Source organism: Phyllopteryx taeniolatus, chromosome 14 (assembly GCF_024500385.1).
Source record: "Phyllopteryx taeniolatus isolate TA_2022b chromosome 14, UOR_Ptae_1.2, whole genome shotgun sequence".
Taxonomy (NCBI): Eukaryota; Metazoa; Chordata; class Actinopteri; order Syngnathiformes; family Syngnathidae; genus Phyllopteryx; species Phyllopteryx taeniolatus.
This window is the reverse complement of record NC_084515.1, coordinates 22,114,368-22,130,958: the sequence shown is the minus strand read 5'-3', so window position 1 is coordinate 22,130,958 and position 16,591 is coordinate 22,114,368. Positions and strand designations below refer to the sequence as shown.

The 16,591-nt window shown below is 44.5% G+C and overlaps 1 protein-coding gene across 4 annotated transcripts in view; it reads right to left on the bottom strand.

Moving 5' to 3' along the window:
* Window positions 1–1,290: 1,290 nt before the first annotated feature.
* chd7 (chromodomain helicase DNA binding protein 7) overlaps window positions 1,291–16,591 on the bottom strand; it is a 90,932-nt gene continuing 75,631 nt past the window's right edge. For 3 of the 4 annotated variants that reach the window (XM_061798615.1, XM_061798613.1, XM_061798614.1), the window contains exons 27-41: window positions 14,988–15,091; window positions 12,636–12,765; window positions 12,295–12,401; window positions 11,546–11,972; window positions 11,177–11,385; window positions 10,083–11,036; window positions 9,494–9,660; window positions 8,937–9,191; window positions 8,600–8,770; window positions 8,285–8,518; window positions 8,002–8,217; window positions 7,790–7,930; window positions 7,100–7,204; window positions 4,756–4,936; window positions 1,291–3,457 (exon numbers count right to left, since the gene is read on the bottom strand). In XM_061798615.1, the coding sequence (XP_061654599.1) occupies window positions 2,475–3,457; window positions 4,756–4,936; window positions 7,100–7,204; window positions 7,790–7,930; window positions 8,002–8,217; window positions 8,285–8,518; window positions 8,600–8,770; window positions 8,937–9,191; window positions 9,494–9,660; window positions 10,083–11,036; window positions 11,177–11,385; window positions 11,546–11,972; window positions 12,295–12,401; window positions 12,636–12,765; window positions 14,988–15,091 (4,384 nt within the window). In that variant the 3' untranslated portion in view covers window positions 1,291–2,474. Of the gene's footprint in view, window positions 3,458–4,755; window positions 4,937–7,099; window positions 7,205–7,789; window positions 8,218–8,284; window positions 8,519–8,599; window positions 8,771–8,936; window positions 9,192–9,493; window positions 9,661–10,082; window positions 11,037–11,176; window positions 11,386–11,545; window positions 11,973–12,294; window positions 12,402–12,635; window positions 12,766–14,987; window positions 15,092–16,591 lie in introns of those variants that run through there. The other variant, XM_061798616.1, reaches the window with a different exon arrangement.

Sequence of the window (16,591 nt, the reverse complement as noted above, 5' to 3'; positions counted from 1 at the left end):
CCAAAACCTGGTTTGATGCCCATGCCATCACAGTGCTTGACTGGCCAGCCAACTCGACTGATCTAAACCCCATTGAGAATCCAAAGGGTATTATCAAGAGGAAAATGAGGGGCACCAGACCCCAAAATAACAAAAAACTGACAGCAAGCATCAAGGAAATCTGGGCTTCCATAACTCCCTGGCAACGCCACAGGCTGATTGTCTCAATGCCACGACGCATCGAGGCAGTGATGAAAGCAAAGGGAAGTATTGAAGATTAACTTATCGTTTTGAAAATACCATATTTTGATTGATTTAATGTGATCCTAATTTCTCTCTTTTTTGTTCTACAAAAACTGAGAAAGGGTGATTTCTTCACGGTATTCTAATTTTTTGAAATCCTGATTTTGTGGGTTTTATGAGCTGGAAACCCAAATGATCTAAAAGTAAAATACTTGAAAATGTGTACCCTGAAGCTGTATTCTATGAAAATTTTACTTTTTGAATGGAATTATGAAAAAACTTGCCATGATATTCTAATTTTTTGGAAAGGGTCTGTATTTTTTTTTACTTTGTCATCAAACCATTTCACAATTTCCATTTCAGAGTGGTCTCAGTCCGAGATGAATCCCAAATCTGCGTAAGGAAGTAGGCTGAGACAAGCTGAGCTTTGGTTTCCTAGGCGAATATCAATATTCACTTTTATTAAAAGCATCATAGCTACAAGTCATCAATACATGATGTCAAAAAAAAAAAAAAAAAAAAAAAAAAAGACACCCAAAAAAGAAAAAACATTTACATTGTAAGTCTGTAAACTTCAAGGCTAGATACGAATTTTGAGGTAATGCTCTTCAGCTTGCTGGCTAAAAGTAACAAGTCCATTTTTTTTTTTTCAAGAAAAGTAGCTAAGTAATAAAGGTACCTGATTACGTTAACTCTTTAACACCAGTGCATCAACAGGAACAGAGAGAAAATTGATTGCAGTACTTATTTGTCATCAGTTACAGTTTTAGTTGTTTTTTTGTTTTTTTTCTATTAATAGAACACTTGCGGTTAATTCATAGAGTGTGTGTTGGGCGAGTTATGTTGGAACATTCAAAAGCTGCCATAGTTATTGCTGTCTCAGCATCACAGAGATGTGACAAGGTGTGTATACGTGTGTGTGCTGGGCTGGCTGTGATAGTGAATGTTATGGAGATCGGATCTTTCAGTACTTTCAAATATTTGAAGCGTGCGCGGCGCTTGATTTATCACGAGACGCTTAAGGCGCGATTTCGAAACAAATCAAGAACCACTGTTGCTATTCAAGTATAAAAAAAAAAAAAAAAACGAACAAAAACAAAAACCTGTCAACTCAAATACCCAGAGTTGACCTTCATATCGTTAGAACATGTTTCAGTCCTGTTCTGGCCAGGTCTGGTGTCAGTGTGTGTGACTAGAGCAACAGTCTTAATTAAGAGAGGGGAGCAGCAGGTGGTCGCAAACTAGCAGGGTGGGACAGGACAAAACGTGAACATCCACCTCAAAGAACCTGAAACATCCCTATGTGGCTCCAAATTCATTCACAGGAGCCGTCAGCGGCGTGGCTAGTCGCCCCCCGCCCCCCCCCCTCCCTCCGGAGCTCGACAGGCGGCGGACCCGGACAGTCTGCCTTCGTCGCGCTACGAACTAGCTCCCTTCCAAGTGAGAAGACAGGATTTGGAGACTGACAGTGGAAAGACTCAGAACTGGTAATCAAACAGTGTGGGACAGGGGTTAACAGTATAAGGTCAGCCTGTGTGTAGACTCATACACACGCGCGCGCACACACACACACACAGCTAAAGGGAAGAGGGTGAGTGGGTCCTGCCACTTTACAGGAGGCTATTTAGGGCTACAGTGGGTGTAGTGGTAGGCTGGTAGGTTGTGCGTGTGTGGTAGTAGTCAGGTTGCTCCGCTTATCCTCAAGAGTCCGATGTGGGAAAACTACAATAATAAGGTACATGACTCCATTACCCACAATTCCTCTTGCAGAAGCTTCAGCTGACATTTCTTCTCGATTGATGAGAGGCTTCCCACAAACGAGTAGTCCATACAAGCATGAGAAGTTGAACTCAAACAATGTTCAAAAGCTGAAAGCAGCAGCAATAATAATAATAATAATAATAATAATTAGAGCTGCGAGCAGCTATGAACAGGTCCTCGCAACCCTGGCCATAATGACAATAATAGAAATAGTAGCACTACTGGACTTTGTGAAGACCAAAACGCGATGCAAACTGGCCAACAGTCTTCGAACATGAGGTGAGCTGTGACTACCCTAACGATCAGATTTAACTTAACACACACCTCGTGCCTATTGGACACAGAGGGGGGAAAAAAAAATAAAAAATAATGCGTTGGTGGAAGCATGTAAAGGTGGCGGGGAGGAGACTAAAAGGGAGGGGAAGGGTCAGATGTGAGGAAACGTCCACTGCCACTGTCAGTTTTAGCATTATTTCAGTCCTTCAATCACTCTAATCCTCTTGCTCATCTCCTATCATCCCTCCATCCTCCACAAGCGATTCCTCAGCTTCACTTCTGTTCCCCTTTGCAGCTGCGCTCTCCTCAGCCAAGTCACTCTCACCCCCTCGCGCCTCCTCCTCTTGATCATTCCCGTTCTCCTCGTCCGCCGCTTTCAGCCCCTCCGCCGCGTCGTCTCTCGAAGGCTTTGCGGCCGCGGTGTTGCCCCCCAGCGCGCCCACGGCACTCTGAAGCTCAGCCAAGGTGGAGGTGGCTGCGAAGCCGGGCAGGCCGAGTCCCCCGAGGCCCGGAGGTAGGAACATGGAGGGGTAGAGGAGTCCGGGGGCCATGGTGGAGAGGAGGAAAGGGTTGAATGCCAGAGAATTGGCCGACATGCCGGCAGCAGCGAGCAGGGCGGCGGCTTCGCCATTGACGGAGGAGTCAGCTGGAGAACACGGAGCCGGCATTTGAGGGGCTGAACTCCTATTGCTTTGGGATTTCTCCATCTTCTCTCCACCTTCCTCATCCTCTTTGTCAATTTTCATCTTCTTTGCGATATTTTCCCCTTCATTACCGTCAGCTTCCTCCTCATCCTCCTTTTCTCCCCCCTCGTCACCATCTCCCCCATCTTTATCCTCTTCCTTCCTCTTCCTCTTCGCTGCTTCGCCTTCTCTCCCATCTCCATCCACGGCGCCATTAATGTTCCTCGACGCGGAGGCCGCCGCGGAGTTAGAAGCAGCAGCGGCCGTCGCCAGGTTTCCGCCAAAAAGCCCGCCGAGGCTGAACATGTTTGGTATAGCTGCGGCCATGTTGGGCAAGCCTCCCATGCCTGGCAGCATGAGGGGCAGCATGGAGGCAGCGGCGGCCGCCTGCTTGGGGTCAGCGGTGGTAGGGAAAGCCATGAGACCGGCAGCCAACTGCAGAGACTGGAGGCTCTGCAGGGAGGACAGATCCATCCCTCCGAACAGACTGTTAAGCAGCAGAGGGTTGATGCCGCCTGCAAAATACGCAGTCACAATGTCACATTACTACGGAAAAGACAAAAGGCCAAATCCCATTCGGGAGTTATCAAACGACCTCGTCATCAAGCTTAAAAAGTTATTTGATACAATGGAGCCTACTGTTGATAAGGGAATCGAAAAGATGGAATCAGAGGAAAAGCACAACCACGGGTTATTTACTATCTTGTAACAATATGTGCAGTTAAATGATGCCAAATCAGATGTCGAGCAAGTAACGGAGTTCCCCAGGGATGAATTCTAGCTCCTATATTATTTTTTTTGTATATCAATGATTTCCGTAAGGTGGAAAAGTTCCAGAAATGTGTACTTTTTGCAGAGGGAAGACAACCGAGCTTCTGAACACAGCCCGAGAGGAATTAACCACTTTGAAACGATGACTTGACATTAAGTTAGCTTTCAAAAGAAATTATTTGGATACCGTCGGACCAATAATCAGGCACCAATCAAGATCAAAAATATCCATTTAGAAAACGTATATGACAACGGTTTTTCGAGTGCTATTATTGATCATAAACTCAGCCAGAAGCCGCATGTAAACCTTCGCTGTTGTCTCAAGATGCCAAAGAGAAAATGGGGGAACAACCTTTTTCTTCAGCACTTCATTTCAACGTGTGTCACTCTCTCCATTTACTTGCTCTTATTGTGAAATGTAGTTCAGTAAACGAGGGAACATTACAATTACACAGTTGTGCTCATATGTTTGATTACCAGGGCAGAAGTTGTAATACGTGTACAAGTCTTTATTATATTGTAATATCATTATATCAGTGGCACGAAAAGAAAACTGATACTATCATTTATCGTGTAACTTTTTGGGAAAATATTCAAAAGAAATGTTCTATTGTGGCACACCTAAACATAACACATTGATTGAGAACAAGATGAATGGATCATAAAAATATTGTACAAACAGTGTAAAAGATTAAAGAGCAACTGTAATAAAAATCTACAATATAGCGGAACCGTAAAGCAAGAACAGCGATGTAGCGGAGGATTACGGTATCTGCATTCCGTGATGATAAGTTGCAGGGACTCATTGTTTCCACGACATGCGCATCCCAGGACTCACGTAGTCTCAAGTGGAAAATTATCTATTCATACATTGCGTGTATACGCGGAAATATGTACAGTATTCAGTCTTCGCCTTTATTTCATTTGTGTGTCAAATTTTGTATTGTGTTGATTTGTGGAATAATATAGGACCAAATAACCCAAAGTAAACATTCAATCAGCAAGTTCGTTTAACGTTGCTAGTCAATTGATGGTTTCTTACCAGCTGACGAAGCAGCAGTGGCCAGCGAGGCCTGGGCGGCCTGAGCCGCCGCGGCCGCCTGGGCGGCGGCCGTCGCTTTGGCTATCTCGGATTTGGGCCGTCGTCCCCGACGACGGACACCCTCTTCCCGAACTACAGGACCTGTCAGCAGCCGGTCAAACATGGATTCTGGGAGAAAACCCTGTGGAGATTGGTAAGTTGATTAGAAAACTATTGTTACCAATTCTGCTATACTATTCAAATAAACAGTGGTACCTTGACTTGGAAGTTTCATTTGTTCCACGACCAAACTCGTAACTCAATCTACTTGTACAGCAAATCCATTTTAAGTGCCAATTTGTTCCAGCTACGCCCCAAAAGCCACAGCTTTGGTGACATAATTGTAATCAAGAAAATAGCACTGTATTGTAAAATACATTTATTTATCCATTTTCTGTTTGATAAACAAAGAGGGGTGTCAAACATACGGCCTGGGGGCCAAAACCGATGCGCTCGGGGCTCTACAATCCGACCCGCAGGATGAATTTGAAAGTGAAAAATTACATAAAACACTGCGGTGGCGGGGACTAAGGATAATTTTGAAACTTATTATGCTCATGTGGAAAATGGAATGGTAATAATTCCAAGGTCTTCATAAATTGATTGATTTTAAAGTGCATTTTAAAGTGTATATTTTTCAGTTCCCAATACCCGTGATACCTTGTTTTGTGGCTTAAAATACAATCAGTGCGAACAGTTTTGCACACGTAGCAAAATATGTCGAGAATATATATATATATATATATATATATATTTTATTTTTTATTTTTTTTCCTGCCTTTTGTTGTTTGATTGGTTTTTAATCAAAACAAAGTGTGTGAACTTATTATTTCTTATAATATTAAGTATGGTATGATTTTAGTGGTCTGGCCCGTTTGACATCAATTTAGGCTGTATGTGGGCCCTGAACTATGAGTTTGACACCCCTGATATATAAAAGGGTTGTGGGTGCGTTTGAGCCTGTCCCAGCTAACTTAACGGGGTACACCCTCGACTGGTCGTCAGCCAATCATAGGGCACATATAAAAACAAGCATTCACTCCCATTCACACCTCAGGACGATTTCGAGTGTTCGAAGAAACCTAACAAGGACTTGAAATGTGAGAGAGGAACCTGGAGAAAACCCGCGCAGGCATGGGAAGAACATACAAATTCCACACAGGAAGGAGAGATCTCCGTTTCAAACACCCGACCTCAGAACTGTGCTGCTGTCTTGTACAATTTTCTCACACACACACGTTGATGTGTGCCTGTAGGGGGAGTGGCCTCGTGAGTGCTATCAGCAGCTCTGACCTAAGCTCAGGTTGGCCATTTACCACGCAGACCGTTCAGTGAGCTTCTCCGCCATGCCCCTTCTGAGTGTCTTCATTTTGTTTTTAACCGTTTGTTCCATTCAATAAAGAGCATCGGGACAGATTTTTTCCACTTCACTTGAAGTTCTGAAGCTCGATTTGTTACTTAAATGTTGGCTCGTAACAAAAAATAGAACCTGCCCATTCCCGATTACAGCGTATCACCGATTGATCGACATCATTCAATACGTAACCGATGTATTCGCGCCTTTACTGCATGGAGATTTTTGTCCTCTCCTCATGTCTGTGATGTAGTCTACCCGAGTGCTCCCCTCACCCCGTTCACACAGAAACACGAGGACCGGCAAAGTACTTTGCTTTGAACGGGAGATCGACAGGCGGATCGGCGCAGCCCTCTGCAGTGATGCGGACTTTGTATCGGTCCGTTGTGGCGAAGGAGGAGCTAAGCCGAAAGGCGAAGCTTTCAATTGACGTTCCTACGCTCACGAGCTGCGGGTCGTGACCGAAAGAACGAGATCCCGGATACGAGCGGCCGAAATGAGTTTCCTCCGCAGGGTGTCCGGGCTCTCCCTTAGAGAACGGGTGAGAAGCTCGGTCATCCGGCAGGGGCTCAGAGTAGAGCCGCTGCTCCTCCGCATCGAGAGGAGCCAGATGAGGTGGCTCGGGCAACAGTAAATCACAAAGAGTCATTTGATCGTTCACAGTGTAAAACGGCACATGCGAAAGCACCGCAGTGCGCGATATCCAGTATATTGCCCCGCATATAAGCTTTATATTAGCCCCATTACTGGTATTGGCATCGCCCCCAAAAATCCCATTTCAGTTGGGCTCCAACGCCAACCCAAAAAATAAAAAAAATTACAAATACAAAAATAAGTGACGTCTAACAACTCGAAAAACTTGTAAGTTAGGGCACATTTGTAAGTCAAGAGTAGCACTGCTGAAGATTTAGAAATCATCTGCTGGTTAATGAAATGGAAAAGGCTACTAACCGACTGTTTGACGATATCTGTCCAATCGGGTGCAACTGAAAATTCGGGGTTTTCCAATAACCATCTGGGAAGTTCCTTCATTGGGGGAGCCATGGCCCCACCCATCTAGAGGAAGGGGAGACTGAGTTAGGTTCATATAGGGAATGAAACAATGACACACAAAAAAACTAAGATTTAAAAGGGCTCGGAAAGGTTCTAGGACTGAAGTCACAAAATCTATATTTCAAACCCATACTTTGAGCTTTTCCTTTTGTTGAGGGCCTGACGATAAACAAACATATCTAACAAAAAGATGCTGCAGCGTTTGCTTGGTTCAGTGCGCACGAAGAGGAGAGAGTTGCGGCACGAAAGCTCGTAGCTGCTTCGCCGTGACAATGCCCTGAGCATCTGACAGTTCTTGGGCGAGAAGAACACCTTTTGCAGAAGCAACTTCCCTACTCACCACACGTGGCTCTCTGTGATTTTTTTCCTCTTTCCTAAACTCAAGCGGGACGTCAAGGGCACCCATTTTGATCCTGGGTGAATATTTCCAGGAGTGCATTAAGCTGTGGCAGAGAACGCTGGGAAAGTGCAGTAGACTCCAAAGTGATTCGTTTGAAGGGCAAAACATGTAGTTTGTTGTTGGAATCCATCTTTTATGACTCCAGTCCTGAAACCTTTCTGGCACAACTTGTACACTTCAGTTCTCACCTTGCGTCCATTACGTCGGTTGACGACAGGCACTCGCTCGTCTCCCGTCAGGGTGTTAATGTCGATCTTGTTGGGGTTTCGACAGCGATGACGCTTTTGCTTGGGTTTTGAGAACTGAGATAGCAGTAACTCTTCGTTCTTCTACAGTATCGATAGGGAAAAAGCATGGTTAAAAGAAGGCATCCAAAATGAATGAAAATAACAAGACGTACTGGTGTGAATCCAGACATGTCCATAGTGTACGTCGGGTGCTGCCTCAGCCACTCCCCCAGTTCTTTGTTGGAAACTGTTGCATCTTCCTCCTCCATACTACCGGATGCAAGAGATCTTCCACTGGGGCTCTGCTCCGAGACCGTGAGCGGCCTGTGAGCACGGCCGGCATCCTGACCGCTTTCCCCACTTAAAACCTTTGTGCCATCACCATCCTCCTGAGAATGGACAGAATGTCATTTTCCATTTTCATTATCTTTTTGTTTATTTTGCCAACAAACATACCCCTCCAGCTCTTTTGTTGCCCATGAATAGCAGCTCCATGCCCTCTACATTTTTCCTGCGTCCTCGCCGCCTCCTCATCATTGGCAGGTCAGCTTCCAGCGAACCATTGGCTCTGTGTGCGGAGGGCGGGGCTTGCTGCAGAAGCTCCATTTGGGCCTTTAGGGAGGGGCTTGTCACCAGAGCACTGGAGAAGCCAGCCAACGAGGGTGAGCTCTTGTGTTGATGGTGCATAGCCTGGGCCAGCAAAAGCAACCAGTTTTGGTTCATAAAGAATGTTTTCCCAGCGGCAAGAGAGCTTTTTCTAAAGAAGTGTACCTTGGTGAGATCGATAGCTTGACTCTGGGACTCCAGGGTAGCGTGGCTCTCTCTCAGTTGAGCAACCATCTCCATCAGGTTGCGCCTCTTGGCTGCTCTTTCTGCCTCAATCTCGATCTTCCGCCTCCTCCTCCTCCTCTGCCGAGGCACCGTTAGGCCGAGCGGATCGTCCTGCAGCACAAAAGCAGATGTTACCGCTGATAATAAAGGGGGTGCGCACTTCAATACAATTACACTACATTTCTGTATTTGTGTGAGAAATAAGTATGTCAAAAAACATGTAAAACATGGGGTCACTTATATCGACAAAAGTGAAGGTCTGATTTGAAGAACTCACATGAACCTGCGGTGAAAGAGTTTTATCTTCGATCCCGCCGTACGGGGTGTGGATCCCGGCCATTGTTAGCTCGCCCAAACTTCGCCTCTGCAACGAGCTCTCTGTTGCTGTGGCTACTGCTGCTGTGGTTATTGCGGAGCCATGACCTGGCAACAGGTTGCTAGGAAAGTCAAAGATGTGGCGTCTGTTGACAGGCCACTTGCCCTTTAGGACAGCCTCACAGATGTTGTCCATCCTGTTAATCATCACTCGGTCCTGAGATGTGGAGAAAAGCAGAGGCAGAAGTTGGCATCCTGCAAGCCAAGCGCGATTAAGATAATCCGTCTTAATTCACAGATAACTGCAGCCGTTTATGTGCACTTCACCACTGGCGTTAGTACAGCACAGGTTACAACCGAAAAATTGAAATATCACCTCAGTGCCACAAAATATACTCAAAGCATCTCGTGGCATAAAGGGTATTAGCTAGCTATATATATATATTAAAAAAAAAAAAAAAAACAGTGTTCAATGATGGTGAGTCTCATGAACAGAAGGATGGATTTCACAAGACTAACCTTTGGCCAGAGTGTGAAGGCATAGGCTCTGTCCTGTAAGGCCTGCAAGGCAGAAGTTTCTGGCAGGTCATCAGGGCAAAAGCCATCTCTGGTTTCATCTCGAGCGGACGTACTCAAAGATGCAATGCTCTCTTCGTCAAAGTTCTTCTGCTCAGACACAGCGCTCGCTACGCAAAGGCAGGGAAAGTCACATTTAATGCTTAACTAAAAAGAGCTTCAAAATTGTCATCAAGGGATACAAGCTCATTTTATTATCTTGCCCCTGGCACTCGGGACCCATTTAAACTCTGCCAAGTCTTGAGGGGGAAACCTGAAATAGGCCTTTGACCAAGAGATATGAAATGATGGGCACAGGCATCCGGGGCAAATGAATTCAAATTCTAAAATTATATATACTGCAGTTAACTTACAAAATACAACATTTTCATAGTACGTATTAGACTAAAAAGGAAACAAGGCTAATTATTTATACAGACCACGATAAAGTGCCACTGAAGTAGACAATGCAGTAAATTGATGGTGTGTGGAAAAACTCATTCTAACGAGAAGCTTTTCTTCACTTTAGAGCAATAAAGTCAATAAATCTAACCTTCAGCCTGCGAGGATTTCTCCGATTTGTCATCTTCATCCATCCGCTCCTCCTCTTCGTCTTCCGGGCTTTTCTCTGCGTCAAGTGACTTTGGAGACTTTGGAGACTTGCAGGCCTCGCTCTCCACTCGGTCTTCGTCCTCCGCAGCACTGTGACCCGTTTGTGCTTCAGGATCTTCTGGGACGTCCGATGTCGCCTGTTCCCTAACGGAGTCAACAGGAGCCTCACGTGCCTCACGTGGCTCCTCTTCAATTATTTCTTCGTCTTGTTCAGTATGCTTGGAAACATTCTCAGTGTTCTCGTTCACCTCCCCGCTTGAATCTTTTTCTGCGATTGGTTCAGTCTCATCTTTAACATCTGACACTGGTGAAGCTGCGGCCTCCGTTTCATCTTGAACATGTTCCTCAATTGTTTTCGGCGTTTCAGTCTTTATACACACGACACCACTGGCATCCTCTTCATCAGCCTCCATTTTAACTTCAGTCCTTGAATCCTCACTTTTTACCTGGGTTCCCTCCCCTCTAGCAGTACTAATGGTTATTTCAGCAGAAGCTACAACACTAGCCAGCTCTGCAGGCGTGAAGAGAGCTAAAGGGCTGCTCTCTGCTGCTCCTATGCCACCTTTGCAGAGTTCGCCCATGCTGACATTCCCTCGCTGGCCATGAATGCGCTGGTGGGCCTCCAGAAAGGCCAAGGTAGGATCATTTTGGATGTGATAATCTGTTCGACTTACACCGTGCTTTGAGGCCCCAATGAGGAGGTCCCTGTCATGGCGCCCACACTCCCACCACTCTGGGAGGTCTTGCGAGGGCTGACAGAGTTTGAGGCGTTCAGAGAGCAGCGGATGAGGGAGAACCTGTTCTCTGATGCGACGAAGCAATTCGATTCGATACAAAGTACGGGAAGCACGTTCCTCTGTGATGGGGTCGATGATCAGTGTTGGGTCAGGGAGTTCTGCAAAACAAAGATCAATGTATGGAACATGTTAGAGGTGGGAATGGGAATGTCAAAGCCATGTGCATGTCCAATGCAATGACCTTTTTGAAGGCATTCCAAAAATATATATTCGTTAAAATGCATCTGTCATTTCTCACCTGTGTCAGTTTTGACCTGCATGCGACAGACGCGTTTGCACATTGCAATGAAGGAATAGTAATATTTCTCCAGACTCTCGTCTGTCTTTTTGTCCAATCGGGCAAAGGCTCTAAATTGCGTCCAGTCAAATTTCTGACATTGGGTGTCAAAGACCACACCAAATGTGGACACAACACGGTAAAAGTCAGCCTCCTCACGACGAGTCCACCTAAAACGAAAACAAAAATACACAAGGGATGTACCCAAAGTAGTGAATGATTAAATAAGATTAAGGTAATAGGATAAGATAAATGAGATTTTCATGGAAATAATGTATTGGTGACAGGACTCAAACAAAAATACAAAGAGTTCCGAAAACTTTGCTTTACCTTTGTCTTCTTTCCTTATAGTACATGGCTCCGTCAGTCATCAGGGCACTTGTGGTCAACATTGATGACTCATCTGTTATAAATTGCCCACCTTTAGCAAAATAAGCACTTCCTTTAGCCAGGTACGGGGTTCCTTCAGCCATGAACACCGTTGCTGGATCTTGGATATAGGATGCTCCTCCTGCTGCTGCTGCCTCTGTAACCATCGCAATGGTAGGCAGGAAGTCCCGGCGTCGTCTCCTGCGCCCATCAGGTCTGTTGAGGGCCTCCTGGCGAAGTTGCTCTCTGCGATTGGAACGCTGGTAGGCGGTGATGAGGCGGCGCAGGCGGGCAGTCAGGGCCGAGGCAGCCGGCCAATAGAGTCGCTCGTTGGAACTTGCGGCGCCACCCATGGAAGGCACACCATGACCGTTTTCATCAGATTTACCTTCATGAGTGCAAATACAAAAAGCAGCATTCATGATGAATCTCAAATAAAGGAAACAAACAAAAAAAAAGGCATACAGACTGTAAACTTGCTGAATTTTAAGCTGCGATGAACAGCAAAGGATTCAAGTTTAGCCAGTAGGTTTTATCGACAACAATTGCAACGCGATTGTGAGTCACAGCTCATTTGTAGTTTGAAATTTTGTTGATTTGTGGGGTAAAAGGGGTAATTATGTGAATTATAGTTTATAAAGACTCTAGTTGTGCTCTTGGTAAACGCGTTCTCTCGAGACAAATAATTACTACATATAATATAATAATACCCTCTGCTTCTCCTTCCCCAGTATCATCAAGTGGAGAGTTGGTAAAATCATCCATTTCATCCTTAAACGACATCCGAAGTGGCTTGTATTCTGGATCCTCATCCTCACTGTAGAGAGTTGAAGAGGCTTGTAAGGAGTGTCAATTGTATACAAACATCAGATGCTCAGTTTCTGCAATTCATCTTCAATCATGCCAATTAATAAGACCGGAAAAATCATGGCTTTTGCTTTAAACATAAAAACATTTATCAACTTTATGAACTATGCACTGTATGACAACTAGATACTAAAAAGGAGGACCGTACAAAGCAGGAGGGTGAGCACAGAAGACCGTCTCTTACCCTTCGGCGCCATCTGCCATCATATCATTACCCCTCTGCTCAGCGGCGATAGCCTTGGCGTCAGGCATACCCACTCTCTCCAAAAAACACAGGGTGGGGTCAGCTCGCATGGAGTTATACTTTTCATAGCCTGAAGATGAAATGTAAAAAGTCTGAATTTTTCATACAGACTAGAGATTTGATCATAACCAAAAATACAGTATAAGGCACCCTTCCCAAATCACTTTGCTTTTTACGAGTGATGCACCGAAATTTCGGCCGCCAAAACGTGTTGGTCGAAAATAGCCCAAAAGTGCATTTTCGGTTTTGGACCGAGCGACTTTTTTTCCCACCGAAATAAAACTAAAATAACATGTCCCATGCATAACATGCCCCATTTTGAACACACCGACGGCCAGCACGTGCGAATGTGCACACCTCAGAGTAAAGAAAAAGGTTTTAACATTAGGTTAGATTTAGGTTTTATATTAACATAATACATCTTTAGATCATCTTTATTAGTCCCACAGTGGGGAAATTTGCATCATTTTAGCAGCAATAGTGGATATAGAAAATACAAAATGAGCAGACGAAGACATTTGGCTGCAAATGCGTCCGGCATTAAAAGGCTAATGCAATAAATGCATTAAAATAAATATTGAAGCCATACTTTATAAACCATTAACGAGTAATAATTATGTGAAATAAAACAGTATGCAGAACTTGTTTTATCCTATTACATAGTATACTGCAATAACTGTCCCGTATTTGTTCACATAATTTTACAAATATTTGCATGATGCCAGACAAAGTGTTCTGAAAGTGAATTTCTATAGGCTCTGCAGTCATAGCCACAAATGCAATTGTACTAATAATTGGCAGATTTGATCCATTTTTTTCTTTCCGTGATTTAAAGCGCTTTGTGTTGCATTTTTTTGTATGCACTTTTATGCACAAGTTTGATTGATTGATAGATAATTCCCCCCAGTGTTTCAGCTTTCAGCCTTGGGGTCCTCGGTTTCGGTTTTCGGTTCCTGTCAAGAATTTCGGACGCCGTGCCAACTCACATTTATACGTATGCAATCCACTTCAACGTAAATAAAGGAAAAGACAAAAAGAGCAGCAGAAAGGCTGACCCGCGGAACCAGCTGCTGACAAGCCAGACAGCCTGTCTGTGTGTCCGAGTGTGTGTGTGTGTGTGTGTGTCCGTGTGTGTGTGTGTGTGCGTGCGCCCATGTGAGTCTGCAGGTGCTCTGTTCTGTCAAAGAAAAAAGGGGAGGAAGAAGAAAATGCGTGTCATGGTGTCTGTCAAAGTGGGCGGGGATTATCAACTACTGTATGTGTGTGTTTGGCCGTTAGATGTGCAGATCCTACTGAGCCACATCAAGAGGGAAAAAGATCGGAAAGTAAAATGCGAAAAAAAAATACAAATATGGAGGGAGGGAAAAAAGAGCAAAGAAAAAGGAAAGGTGCGTGAAGAACAGTATAGAGGGCAAACAAAGCACCAGGACTTTTTTTTTTTTTTTTGCCTCTTGTTCAGTTCTCTTCCGCCCATCCCATTTCAATTAGGAAAGATGTGACTCATTGTTCCTAAACGTCTCTGTTACACACAGCCAAACGTTAATCATGGGGGCCTTCACAGGTCATCACTCTTCAGTGTGTGTGTGTGTGTGTGTGTGTGAGTGTGCAGAGTGCTTTGTGCGCATCTGTGTTTCTCTGCATACGCAGTACACTGTGTAGCAGTCCTCCCCAAGGGCCTCCTAATGAATGGGTGAGCCTCTTGTATTCCTCCATTTGTGTTTGAGTGTGTCAGTCCTAATTGAATCGTAGAGGGTGGCAACGATGGAAACATTGTGACGATTATACCAAAGTAATATGAATGAGGGTCTCCATGCACAACAAATGACAAATAATAATAATAAACGACATCATTGGGGTGAGTCCGTCAAGTCAGCGACCAAAGGTGGGTTACTAGTTTATTACCACGATGTAGTCAAATAATTTCCAAGCAATCATTGAACAAGAAAACCAATGAGCTCCAGTTAAATTGATGCATTTGCCACATTAACTTCTCCAAAGCAACAGGAAAGGAGGACACACCTCCCCAGTGTTGAACACGAGCCATCAATCACACACCGCAGCGCACCGAGGCTGACAGCTGTGGGCTGCTGTCACCATAGAAACACAAATCAACTGGTAACAGGCCAAGCAGGTTATGTGGATAGGTAGATACATGCATTAACTGGGTGTGCGTGCACCTTTTTAAGTCTCTGAAGGGTCTGGAAGGTTTTATACGCATTAATAATTGTTCGTGATAGTATGGGCAAAATATTTGTTTTTGCATTTGCACATTTCAGTATGATTGTTTCTTACCATGTTTGAAGACACCAACGAGCAGGGATTTGTCTGCCTCACTGTCCCACCAGTCTGTGGGGACCTCCGCATGGAATGGCTGGGGAATCCAGACATCTAACTCACTGTGAAGCAGACAAAGCATATCGCGTCACTAAATGTCAATCAAAATTGCACTCTTTTGATTCACATTTATGTTGAGTAAAGCAATACAGCATTTCAAATTTACAACTTATGAAGCAGTTTAATTTATCTTACAGTAGCACCAAAATGTTTTTCTATAAGTCATTCATCCTCAAAGCCAAATTTTGCTCAAGATTACAGACCATCAAAATTTGGATGGAGACTTACTGGAGGGAGAAGGGGCATCATCAGATTAGCATGATTATGAGTGATTGGCGGTGGCTGCTATGAAAGACCAGGCCAAATGGATTTTCATCTTTGCTTGTTAATCACCTGCATACGGTGTTACTGGTGCCTCCATTGATACCACAGTAAGTCATTTAAATGGGTTGGCAATGACCAAATACACAAATTGGATCTGATGACGGCCGTGCTCATCGTGCATTGAAATAATACAAGAATATTTTCCATGCAACCTGCTCCACAGATACATTCTACATTGTGGCACCAAAACTCAAAATCCTCCATTATGGAAAGAGACCACAATACACAACGTTGACAATGGAAGCTGAGAAACAGGGCGACAGGAGAAGAAAACAACACAGGAAAATTGTCCCTTATCTCGGAAAACAGCAGCATGCCCGGCCTTTGGCAACACACACACGAAGGTTTGCCAAGACTGACGTGCTAAATCCCCCTGGCATATGTTGGCACGATGGCATCCCGTATGCTTGCTCTTGCTCTCTCTCTCTCTCTCACTTGAACACACGCATGGATATGGCAAAGTAGCCATAGTGTGGGCGGTGGGGTGTTGGCGATCGACCCGAAGTAAATGTGCTACACATTATAAATACATTCACATCTGGGTGAAAGGGTTATGAGAGGGGGGCTGGTAGGTGATGAGACCCAAGGGTACTGCAGAGAGGACAAACGGACAGAAGGTAAAACTACATGACAGAAGAGGAGGAGGATCCAGTGTAGGCGTCAGAATGAGAGAAGGGCAAAAGCGAAAAGGGCAAAAAGGGCACATGCCAAACGACCAGTGGGCTCATCAAAACCGAAATGGGTCAGAAAAGCAAAATCATCCACTTTCCCAAGATAATTTTACAGACCTTGTGTTAGGAACAGACGCTGCCAAAGAGGCCACTTGAAGAGACGAAAATACACTCGCGCAATAATTCATGCCACGGTAATAAATAACACTCACTCGCAGCTCACTGTCAAGATGTCTCTCATTGCCATCTGTCCTATATGCAGACACCGTAATCTGAGTGTATTTGGGAAAATCATATCCATTTTATGATCAACTACTGTATGGTACCACTGTAATACAAAACAAAATTGGATTTTATTCACTACTAGTTTATTATTACCATTTACTATTATACTGTATAGCCTATTGCAGCTGTTTGACTGCCTTTTGCTTGTTCCATCAACTGCCCTATGACATTTCCTTGGAATAACTGTCCAATTACTGTGTATCCACTAAATGGAGTTGAATT